Below are 12,672 nucleotides of genomic sequence, written 5' to 3'. Positions count from 1 at the left end.
AAGTAAACTTATTATAACTCATTATTCTTAACTATTAATAATGATTTTGTTCCCTAAGACATAACATCTTGTAAACGTTCACAGGTTAAAAATAACTGTGTGGTCATTGACACTGAGGAACAAAACCACAGCAGAGCGGAAAGTCTTTGGTGGTTTACAGAAAATGTTCTATATGCCAGGTCAGACCATCTGCAAAGATGAGAATAAAATGTATATACATCTGTGTGATCAAAGTTTCTTGGTGAAAATAAAAATGTGACTTCACACTCACATAGCAGGAGTTTACTGGCCTTTGTTTCTTAAAAGAGTAAACCGAAAAAGTGTTGCACCATTTGTGTTAAACCATGGGTGTGTATATATATCAGATGAGGTGTTGCAGTTTTTAATGTTGCAAAAGAGGACAGCTTTGAATTTGTGTTTCACACTTTCTGTCTTCTATGTGTCTCTTTCTTTATGTCTTCCTGTCTTTCTTTTTTTATTCTTCTCACGGTGTCAAACACTTAATCATTTTTTCTGCCACAGTTTGGAAATTGGCCTGGTTTAATCTTAAAGTTTAAATCAATACATGAACTCACACATATGTTCTTGTACATAACATCCAGAAAGCTTATAATGGTAATCACTGAATTAAAAAATAAATAAATAAATTCCATTGTAGATAACAAAACCAGGGCTATTAATAACAGACCGAGCTTCAGCTAAGCTCAACCAACCCTGTGACTGTTCAAAAGCCACCAAAAGGGGGTCAGAGTGCTAATGCCAGATGAAATTTCCAGCAACATTGCGTGTGGTAGCTTCTGACACTTGTTTATATTAGCCAACTTCTTTGCGTTTCTCCCTCTTTAGACATGTTCATGCAGCCTTTAACATATTTGCTCAAGAGCTCACGCAACTGTAAAGCTTTTGACTCTACACACTCTCTTCTATGGGTCACCCTGGCTCTCTTGCATGTTTGGGAATGTTGCCACCCTTCTCCAGTGTCAGGATAGAGCTAATTTTAGCAGGACAGCTGAATGTGAGGGGTCATAATGCTGGATAAATACAGTGGCCAATCTGCCAGGCAACTGTCTTAGCCTGTGGCAGATCTTTTCTTCTCCCCCCTTCTCTTTCGCTCTCCCTCGCTTCAAGTGTTGCTCCATTTTGTCTGTGCTTCTTTCAGCAAGAAAGGTAAGAAAAGAGTTTTAAAATGCATTTGAATTCTGTTTTAACTGGACATTGATATTAAAAGGCTACAGTATCACAGATCTAAGATAACAATATAAATAGCACAGTGTGACTTTATAGCTCTATCAAAGCAAAAGACTTCAAAATAAAAAGAGGAGGAGAAAGCAAGAGTTTTGTTACCTTCCTGATTACAACACTCAGAACTGCAACAAAATGTCTAACCTTATGAACTGCAATAATTGTCATCACTGATACTGATTTTACTGGTGGTGTTAGATATTGCAAAAGGCTGACTAGATCTAAAGGCTTCTTATGTGTAATTGGCTTTTAGGAGCAAGATCTGCTGAATGTTTTAAAGCAATTCAACAATATTAATTTTTCAAATAATTTTAGTTAAATATATAATTTTTACCATTTGAATCTCGCAGCATACCACAATGGTCACTCACTACCAATACTGGCACCACTGGATCAAACATGATCGACATGTTGAATGATAAAAATGGCAATATTCTAAAGCAACATAAATGAGACTATTTTTCTAACTACTGCAGAAATGCAACAATGGTCAGCAGATTTTTATGATATTCACACAGCAAAGCCATTTAGTAAATCATACATAAACTAGTCTATATGATTCATTTTTGAATGATTCAAAACAGTCTGATTAGTGTTGAAAAACTAAACTGGCATGCATCTTTCAGTCTGATGTTATAAAGGTCAGTGCAACTGTACTGTAGGCCTTCTATATACTAGTTTTATTTTCATATTAATATTTTATATTCTTATTTTATAACCAGTGGCTCATTATAATTGTTATAAAAAATATTATATCATCAGTATCAATGCTTGGGTCTCTGAAAGTTAAAGTGTAGAAATTATCATTTAATTAGTTTCAGCTTGCACTGTTTTCCAATACAGCAAAATACAACAAATTGTATTAAACAGTATATAAATTGTGTGTGCTCTTGTGGATATATGTACCCTTGTGCAAGAACAGCACATCAACACCAGTGCAGCTGGTAGACGCTAGTTTATATATAGTCTGAACTCTTAGGCAGTAGTGTCAAAAAGGGCAAAGGTAGATTCAGCTATGAGGTGGATGGGGGGGGGGGGGGGGCAAGAAAAGAGCTTGTCCTACATTCTTCACATAAAGGTCAACAATGAGAGTAGGCCTCCTCAAGCCTTATGCTTACAGAGCTCTTGAGGGGGACAGAAAGTGGGAGTAAGTGACAGCCATTATGAGTAAATTAAAAAGAAAAAATATAAAGGTTAAGAGTAGGAGTTAAGCATATTGTCACAATATATTTTCCACCAATACTCTAAGAAAAGCAGAAGTTCTCTAAAATAAAAAGGCGGACCTTATCTTTCAAGGCAAGCAAATCAGACGATAGCAGACAGTTTTTTTAATTATGGGTGGGGAAAAAAACCCTCTCTGTATTTAGATTAACATAAAATTAATCAAAACATTTCCCCATCACAACATCCCTTTTGAGTCATTATTTAGCAAATATTTTAAAATTAAAGTACTTCCTGTAACAGCCAAGAGCTCAGTGCAGCATGATTTTCATGTATCATATCTTCTACACCACATTACCATGCTTGCTTGTTTTTCCTTTGACATAACATGGTATTCTTGGCATTCTTAATATGATGTACTGAAAAGTAGCTAAATAAACCAGCAGACAATGTATTTATGGTACAAAATGTTATTTTAACAACATAAAAACATATCTAAAACAACAAGCCCTGCTTGTGCTTTTTCAAACTATTTTAACTCACTTCCCAACATGTAGATTTAAAAAAAAAAAAAAAAAAAAAAAAAAAAATATTCAGACACTTACAGGTCTGACACTGAAATCATGAAACCGTGGTGTCTTGTCAATAACCTAACTTTAGATTTTTTTTTTTTTTTTTTTTTTTATTTACTTCTGGAGATTGTATTTGGGCTTCAAAAGTTGCATTATTTGTAAAGCCTATTTATAAAAAAAATAAAAAAATAAAAAAAAACTTGTTGGTCACAGAACTTATTTTCGGCAATAATCCAAAAGCCAATGAGAAAATGCTATTGGCTTTTTGTCGAAGGAACCAGGATGATGCTAACATGGGTTCACCTTCAAAAAAACAGAAACCTTGTAATTAATTTTCTAGCCCAGCTCTGACTAAACCAGTTGAGAACATTTGGGGCAGAATTATCTGTTTGAGCAAGCAGTGGCCAACCAATTGTGAAAGTAATCAGGAAACCTGTTTGGAAACAACCATCTGTTTGATGACTGATACCATCAGTGTAACAGTCACAGCTGGATCTGGGTTTTGTGTTCATGTCTTTTATCTTTTGTCACAGTTGGTTTTGTGGTCATGTCTTTTTTTTTTTTAAATTAATACTGTCATGTTACATGCATGAAAGCGTTTCGAGAGCAGCCAGCTGACACAGCTTTGTCAGAGCGACTGCAGAGCACTGATGACGACACAGCTGTTTCACAATTTGCCAAATTGACCACATAACAATGTTTCTAACATTGTCAATTCCAATACTGCTCACAAATCTGTGTTTTTAGAAAAGTAAACCCTTTTACTGTAGTCGCAATGTTATATTGAGGCACATTTATATTAAAAAAACTGATAAGAGTATATATACACCCCCACTTTATTTGTATTTAAATAGTATGTTTATTGAACTATTGAAGAGATGGCGCTATATTAAACAGTATATAAAGGGTTTCTGTTGCTCATGAAAATGCTTCTGAAACATCTGTGTATTTGACTAATTAAATATTATTCACTTCATCTGTGATAAGAGTACGCAAACACCACAAGAGTGTCACTACCAGTGCAGAAAGTGTTCGACATGACATCTTCACTTTCAATTCCACCCCCAATTGAAAGCGGCTACTCGCTGATCGGTCTGCACAGGACTGCATGAAGTCCAACACACCTTGTAGCAAGGCAACTGCTGGTTGGTCTAGCTTTCTGCAACAAGTCCACTGTAGGAGCGTTGAACTGAACCCATGTGCAAACATTAAATCCCAAGTTGAATAAAACACAAAATTATCAATAACTGACCATAACAAAAAACTCACCAAACAGCAGTACAGAAGACAAAGAATTAAAAAAAAAACCATGAGGGCTATTTATGCACAAGACTAATGACTAAACAAGGAACACCTGTGAACAATAAAGATGATCAACCAATGACAAAACAGTACTGAGAAACACATGACTAAAAAACAACCAATCAGATCAAGACACATACACATGGAGAGCACATGGCAAGATACGTGAGTGCAAGATAATCATATGACAAACAGGAAGCAGGTAACATAACGGTGAGATTACAAAATAAAAGACATGAACAAAAAACCCAAAACCAACTGTGACAGTACCCCATTCCCCAGTACTTTTTTATTTGGCTACCATCTGCTTTGTTCCTGATTTCACGTTCCTCTTTCCAGTAAAGATGCCTCATGCATATCCATTCCTAAGCCCTGATCAGAAGAAAGAGCTGAGCGATATTGCTCAGAGAATTGTTGCCCCTGGAAAGGGAATTCTTGCAGCTGATGAATCCACAGGTACACTTAAACACTCATTTGCTTTCAAAATGATAATTCATTCAAATGGACAATTCTGCTCTTATTCACTGGCTTTCTTTTTACCATGTGGTCACTCTAGGCAGTGTAGCAAAGCGCTTCCAGAGCATCAACGCTGAGAACACAGAGGAGAACAGAAGGTTGTACCGTCAGTTGCTTTTCACCGCTGATGACTGCATCCTGCCCTGCATTGGAGGAGTCATCCTTTTCCATGAGACTCTCTATCAGAAGACTGATGATGGCAAGCCTTTCCCTCAGCTGATTAAGGAGAGAGGCATGGTGGTAGGAATCAAGGTGGACAAGGGTGTGGTACCTCTGGCCGGCACCAACGGAGAGACAACCACACAGGGTATAGATGACGTTTCTCCATATCCTTTTTGACTTTTATTTATGAATGTTATTCTGTCTTTTCACAAATGTTCATGCATGTCTATCTCAGGTCTGGATGGATTGTATGAGCGCTGTGCTCAGTATAAAAAAGACGGCGCTGACTTTGCTAAATGGCGCTGTGTGTTGAAGATCACCCCCACTACTCCATCCAATCTTGCTATTATTGAGAATGCCAATGTACTCGCCCGCTACGCCAGCATCTGCCAGATGGTGAGACACTTTACAACCTGCTTTGCTTTGGACATCCAGTGGTGAGATAACACGTAACACTATGAACACAATTCATAATTTTCAGTCACAGGACTGGTGCGCAAAACATCCACAAAACTGCAGAACTGCAAAACTGTGCAGTAAATTTTCCATCTGTTTCAAGTCTTGATTTTTAAAACCACTTCTCAAAAGAAGAAAAGCAAAGATTTGTTAAGTTATGGACATTTGCAATCCATATAAATCAGCCTCCACAGTATTTCCATCACTAAAAACAGCAGGGCAGTCTAAAATGCTTAATGTGAAAAACACTTAATATGACTTAATGTTTTAATACAGTGATATTAAAAGATCAAATTTAATAATTTGATTCAATACAATTTGAATCAGCCTAAATGTGAAATTTTAGAGAGAAGAAACGGCTTTCTTAATGGTTGTCACTGCTTATCTGAGTTTAAAGGTATACTCCACCCCAAAATGAAAATTGTCATTAATCACTTTGGTCTACACAATAGCTATGTTTCTGCATTTTTAAGTAGCACATCAGAAACGTTTTTGACTAGCGAAAAAGTTATTGCGAATAATGCGAGATGGAAACAAGTTGGCTGAATAATTTCTGACTACAACCTGTACAGTTTTGAATCCGTTTTCTTTTTCACTAGATGTTTTCGGAACACAATTTAAGATATTTTGGATGAAAACCGGGAAGCTTGTGACTGTCCCATAAACTGCCAAGTAAAATACACTGTCAAGGTCTAGAAAAGTATGAAAAGCATTGTCAGTATAGTCCATCTGTCATCAGTAGTTCAACCGTAACGTTATGAAGCGACGACAATACTTTTTGTATGCGAATAAAACAAAAATAACGACTATTCAACAATTTGTCTCCTCTGTGTCACTTCACATCAGCATAGCGCCATTTTGGAGAATCTGAGCAGTACTCAGGCAGCTTACGCTCTTTTGTGTCAGCCACGTCACAAGGATGTGCTGTTTTCTTTCAAATCAAAGCGTAAATATACGTAGAAAACATATCCTTGTGGTGCAGCTGGGGTAAGTGATTAATGACAAAATGTTCATTTTGGGGTGGAGTATCCCTTTAATGTAACAAGTATCAGTGTAATATTATGTAAATTACATTGATAATACTGAGATTTAGAGAATGGTCTACACAATAGCTATGTTTCTGCATTTTTAAGTAACACATCAGAAAAGTTTTTACACTCGCTCGTGGTGGTTTTTGACTTGTGCTAAAAGGAGTTATTGCGAATAATGGGAGATGGAAACACGTTGGCTGAAAAATTTCTGACTACAACCTGTACAGTTTTGAATCCGTTTTCTTTTTCACTAGATGTTTTGCAAAAGAATAAAGAACCAATCAGCCAAACCCTTGATTGATTTTATATTTAATGATTTTATGAATTACCCGATTACATAGTTTCAGATCACAGACTCACTAATCTAATTATTATAAAACTGCCCAGAAAAGGTCTAATATTTAACTGGAAAAAGTTTTTATGCTCGCTCTAGGTGGTTTTTGACTTGTGTGAAAAAGTTATTGCTAATAATGGGGGATGGAAACGCATGGGCCGAGTAATTTCTGACATAGCAAATATTGTTAAAGCACGAATTTTTACTCATCTCGTCACCAAACAACGCTATGCCACTAGTGTATCCACAGAGGCATCAGCCAATGAGTGCGAGGATTCTCTCAGAAGATTAGCATCATTAGCATCGTTGCATGGCGAAATACAATAAATGGGGCAACCTCCAACATTATACATTAAAACACTTTTTATAGACAGCTATTATGAATACATTCTTCATTTCATTTGAGCGTACACCCTTCACAAAAACATAATTTGTTTCTTAATGTGTTAAGCTTATTTTTGAATCCACCTTTAATATTTATAGTTAATATTTGATGTAATTTGTTTGTAACTCATCTGTTGATGTTAACGATTTTGCCATTTCTTTTATTGCATGGCTACATTTATAATTGCATTTTTTTTTCTGCTGTCTCTGATCTTTTTAGAAAACAGACTTAAATTATTCACATACGCATGGTGTCACCATTCACGTTGCTGTTATCTTTCTCAGCATGGCATCGTGCCCATTGTGGAGCCTGAGATCCTGCCTGATGGTGACCATGATCTGAAGAGGTGCCAGTATGTGACGGAGAAGGTCCTGGCTGCTGTGTACAAGGCTCTGTCAGACCACCACGTGTACCTGGAAGGAACCCTCCTAAAACCCAACATGGTGACCGCTGGTCACTCTTGCTCCCACAAGTACGCCCCTCAAGAAATTGCCATGGCAACTGTCACCGCCCTGCGCCGCACTGTTCCCTCTGCCGTTCCCGGTGAGTCAGTTTCACTATTGCTGCGTTCTGATAAATCCCCCTTCGAATGGCACTTCGGAATAATCATGGCCGCAGTATTGAAGGGTTGTAGGCATGAGACCTTCAGAATGGAACGCAGTGACTATCTTCATTTGTGTTACTCCCACAAGGCCAATTTTTTTGTATAAAAATCTCTGTGCAAACTGAACTGAATTTGATTATAAATTAGACATGTAAATCATACATTTATGATAATATAGCCTGACATTGATTCTCCTAGACAGCCATTCAATATTTGTAGAAACGTCAAAACATGGCACAATACGATTGTGATTTGATTTGATTCAGCGAAATGTATATTAATATTATGCACTGTAAACATGCTGCTGCAGTAAGTAATAACAACTTAAAATTTGTTGAGATCATTTAAATATCCAAGTAAACCAATAATATTAAGTCAAGAATGAACACTTAATTTTTTGTTGAAAAAACTCACTATTACTAAGCAAACATATAAATGAACTATTTAAAAATTGCAAATCCTGACATCCAGAACAAATATATATATATATATATATATATATATATATATATATATATATATATATATATATATATATATATATATATATATATATATATATATATATATATATATATATATAAAATATATTTTTTTTTGTAAATGAGAAAATATCCTCAGTAGGGCATACACAACAAGGTGAAAAGAACATTTATACAGATAAATAAATATTAAAAATGGAAATTTCTGACTAAATCTAAAATTCGATGACAACATTTTTATAACGAATAATTCTTCTAGTATATCTCATAAATATGTAAAAATATATAGATTTTTTTTTTTATGCATTGCAACAATACATCATGTAGTTCAACATTTGTTTGATGCAAAGATCACAACTCCAATGTCTACCATCTTCTGCTCTAAAGGCATTACCTTCTTGTCCGGAGGCCAGAGTGAGGAGGAGGCCTCAATCAATCTGAGTGCCATTAACCAGTGTCCCCTAAGCAAACCCTGGGCCCTCACCTTCTCTTACGGTCGTGCCTTGCAAGCCTCTGCACTAAAGGCCTGGGGGGGCAAGAAGGAGAATGGCAAGGCCTGCCAGGAGGAATTTGTCAAGAGAGCCATAGTAAGTAAACAACCTTACACAATGAAATGTTAATTAGAGGTTGCCAGTGAATATTTATGATCTGTGTTGCCAGTTCCACAATAGATCTGGGGATTGTATATGTTTAGACCTGGTAGCGTAATGAAGTATGGTAGACCACTAAAAAAAATCACACTCTACATAGCTGTATATAGAGTACAGCAGGTCACATTTTAGCAGCCTTTGTTCTACAAGTGTTTTTCCCATTGTGTTTTTTTTTTTTAAGGATTTTTAAAAAGCCTTCATGAAAGAGTCATAAGCCATGAACAAACCAACTAGCTATGAGGCGATTCAAAGAACTACATTACCATAAAGCATTGAGAATGGCATAATCAAATCAAATATGATGGAGAAATATAAAACTATTAATTTAAAGATGTTATTTTCTATATAGAAGCAGTATATTTTGCATTTACATATTTTGCAAACTTGCATATATACGAAAAAATTTAAGTAGTTTGAGACAGTAGGGAAAGTGACTCGATTATGTCATTATTAAAGTGTTCTTTTTACATGACTTGTTTGTTTTGATTTTGATTTTGATGGAGAATTTTTTTTCTGCTGAATCATGGGCAATGGAGTTTTTTACCAGAAATAAGTTTTGACTTTAAGTCAGCATTCAAAATTAATTCCCCTATGGAGAAAATGAATGGGATTTTTACTTTCAGCTGTTGCACTTTTTTAAACATCAAATGTTAATGTAAAATCAGTTGAGCCTCACAGAATTACTGCTATAAGTATGAACAAAGTGCTGTGCGACAGAGGATATGTGCAAACATTTTTAACATCCATGATTTCACAGTTCCTGTATTTCACTAATCTCATGTGTGTCAATTTCCTCTACAGAACAACAGCGCAGCAGCCGTTGGTAAATATGTCTCCAAAGGAGACACAGGAGCAGCGGGAGGCGAGTCTTTGTTTGTGGCCAACCATGCCTACTGAAGAAACACAAGTGACCACACTTCCGCTGACTCATCCGGCTGTTCACTCATGTACACAGTGTGACACATCATGTCTGTGATCTAGACTCACTGACAGTCCTGTAGTAATTTTTTCACTGTCATTTGAAAATGATGTCAAAGAAAATAAGTATCATTGTAACTGACCAGTCAGATAAAATCATCCAGTCTGTGACTGTTTCATGCTGTCATTCTACTGATCTTTCCTATTTTTGCAACCCATACAGTTTTGCATCTATTTTCTTTTTCACTAGATGCTGCAAAAGAATAAAGAACCAATGAACCAAACCCCTGATTGATTTTAATAATTATCCAATTACATTATGCACTTGAGCCGTTTCAGATCTCAGACTCACTAATCTAATTATTATAAAGCTGCCCAGAAAAGGTCTGATATATAACAGAAGAAAGCTATCTGCTAGCATTTTAATGGCAGTTTTAATGATTTTTACAAAACCTTTCCGGAGAATGTCACATTTGACTCCAAATTTTTTTTATATATTAAAATAAAAACCATATATTATTTTATTTTTTAAAGACATATTTATGGGCCTTTTATGCCTTTAATGGGAGAGGCCAGTAGAGAGCTGACAGGAAAGACTGGGCGGGGCGAGGGAAGTGGGATTGGTAAAGGGCCTCAAGACGTTATATGTTGACACTAACCACAAGGCTATCAGTGCAGACAAAATGATATATTATTTAAAAAAATATGTTCACATCTATCAAGTATTTGTTCTCCTGCCTTTAATGCTTGACTTTAAAAATCTTCAAACAAAAAAGAAAAAACTGTATTATGGTAATGAGGGTATTTCATTTAAAAAGTTAAAAGTTAAATATCATAGCACATTTTTTTAATGAGATCTGGGGGCTGAAATGTGCTTATGATCAAAAAATAATCCAATTGAAAAAAAAAGTAGTTGTTCCTTCTTTTCTTACGATTATGGAGTGAAATATGCTTATAATGTAGAATATACTTCTACATTTTTTTGAGGTTTGTATTTACGAGTTGGGAAGTCATAATTATGAATTCCCATCTCGCAAAATATTTTTAACTCTACTTTACAAAATGATATAAATTATGTGCATCAGATTTGGGGGGGGACACTTTTTTTAGGTGCTGTAAATTTAATCATTACATATTTCATCAAAATTATCATAATGGTACAATAGTGTTGTATTTTTGTACATGCAACTTAGCTAGTATCAGAATACACAACTACTCTTCCCCACATAATGATGTAGCTACAGCATCTACCAATGGAGGCTAACTGTTCGCGCTAACCAGACAAAGGACTTTTTGGTGATTCACTCATGAGCTTTAATTTTTCTAATGCACTTTGTCTATTTTCAAGTCATCCGGAATTTCACTGTGCATTTTATGTGTCACACATTACTGTTCCCCTTAACCTGTTAGAGTTGCTTGTGTGTGTGAGTGAGTTTTTAAGTGTGAAGTGTGAGATGAGTGTAATGAAGAACACAACTTAATCCGAGCAGCTGAGTCCTTAGCCATCTTCAAGAATCGGCTAAAAGCACATCTTTTCCATCTTTATTTGACCCTCTAACTCTAGCACTCTCTATTCTAATTCTGTTCTTTAAAAAAAAAAAAAAAAAACTTGCCCCTTTAGACTTGCACTCTATTCATTTCATCTTTAAAAAAAACACTAGCTTCCCTAATCTTTTTGTATTCTATCTGTTTTCTTTTTATTTATTATACAATTAACGAAAGCAAAAAAAGGCCTCCAACACTAGCTTGCTCTTTTCTTTTTCTATTCTGCGTTAAGGTAACTGAGACTTGTTATAGCACTTATATATCATTGCTCTTTTGCTGATTTTGATTGCTTCCATTGTCCTCATTTGTAAGTCGCTTTCAATAAAAGCGTCTGCTAAATGACTAAATGTAATGTAATGTAAATGTAAATGAAGAGAATGATAAAATTAGAGTAGCGTGAGAAGTGGCAGAGCTAGAGCATGTAAAGCTGCTGTCTGTGCCGCTGGACAAAAAGGTCACGAAGCCAATGGCTGCTCCTTCCACGTTCTCTGTGACCCAAGTGTGGAACTCAGAGACACGTGAATACACCTCAGAGAAACCCTCTTTAGCGCAGCCCAAACTTGTCCCAAAACTGGTGATCCCAGCCTGGACCCATACAGAACCCTGTTTGCACTGTAACAGACCTCCAGAATCTCCCTACAGAGATAAACAGAGAAACAGGACCAATGAAAACATCAACAGCAGGGTTTTTTTTTTAAAAGGAATAGTTCACACTTTGGTCTGATCCTGATGCAGTAGCTATCATATGGCTTCAGCAGATTTGAAATATTCAACTAAAGTTAAATGGACCTCTACTTGTTTGGTACATTTTATGGTGCTTTTTGTCATTTTGGAGCTTGACAACCCCAGTTCTCATTCACTGCTGTTATATTAAAAAGAAAAAAGATAAGAATAAAAGATAAAAATGGTAACTGTGACTTTTTATCTTAAAATCTAAATTGTAAGATTAAAAACTCAATATTGCAAGAAAAAGTCAGAATTGTGAGACTATTGAATCTTATTTCTGTCATGGAATAAAAAAAAAATAATAATAATAATTTAAAAAGAAAGTTCTCACAATTTATTTTTTTTTCTCAGAATTTCACGTTTAAGTCTCTCAATTGCAAGCTGCAAGCAATTCTGAAGTCTTCTCAGAATTTTGAGATAAAACTCATAACTACCCTTTCATTCTGTGGTGGAAATAAGCTTCCTGACAGATTCATTTGTCCACGCTCCCTGCACAAATCATCTGTGGTGTGATTGTACCACCTACTGGTTAATACTGGCAGGTACACTGTGAGTTGCCCACAACCGGGATTTCCACCTCCTGAAG

General features: G+C 35.7%; 1 protein-coding gene across 2 annotated transcripts; it reads left to right on the top strand.

The window, feature by feature from the left end:
* The first annotated feature begins 912 nt into the window (after positions 1-912).
* LOC109105028 (fructose-bisphosphate aldolase A-like) lies at positions 913-10,099 on the top strand. Of its 2 annotated transcripts, none has more exons than XM_042767134.1 (7): positions 913-1,167; positions 4,617-4,733; positions 4,834-5,100; positions 5,191-5,351; positions 7,446-7,704; positions 8,635-8,834; positions 9,699-10,099. In XM_042767134.1, exons 2-7 carry the CDS (start codon positions 4,622-4,624, stop codon positions 9,792-9,794), a joined length of 1,095 nt encoding a protein of 364 aa, XP_042623068.1. In that variant the 5' UTR covers positions 913-1,167; positions 4,617-4,621; the 3' UTR covers positions 9,795-10,099. The 2 variants fall into 2 exon arrangements, with proteins under 2 accessions (XP_042623068.1, XP_042623069.1); XM_042767135.1 differs by having other exon boundaries at positions 1,024-1,167; positions 4,622-4,733.
* Positions 10,100-12,672: the final 2,573 nt, after the last annotated feature.

This window comes from Cyprinus carpio, chromosome A12 (genome assembly GCF_018340385.1).
Source record: "Cyprinus carpio isolate SPL01 chromosome A12, ASM1834038v1, whole genome shotgun sequence".
NCBI lineage: Eukaryota > Metazoa > Chordata > Actinopteri > Cypriniformes > Cyprinidae > Cyprinus > Cyprinus carpio.
Note: the sequence above shows the minus strand (reverse complement) of the source record. Positions and strands in the feature narration are given on the sequence as shown.

Excerpts from the sequence above, each read along its gene's own strand:
- LOC109105028 (XM_042767134.1), top strand. The coding sequence starts at position 4,622 with ATGCCTCATGCATATCCATTCCTAAGCCCTGATCAGAAGAAAGAGCTG. Across the intron at positions 7,705-8,634 it reads TGTTCCCTCTGCCGTTCCCG|GCATTACCTTCTTGTCCGGA; the intron begins GTGAGTCAGTTT and ends TCTGCTCTAAAG. Across the intron at positions 8,835-9,698 it reads AATTTGTCAAGAGAGCCATA|AACAACAGCGCAGCAGCCGT; the intron begins GTAAGTAAACAA and ends TTTCCTCTACAG.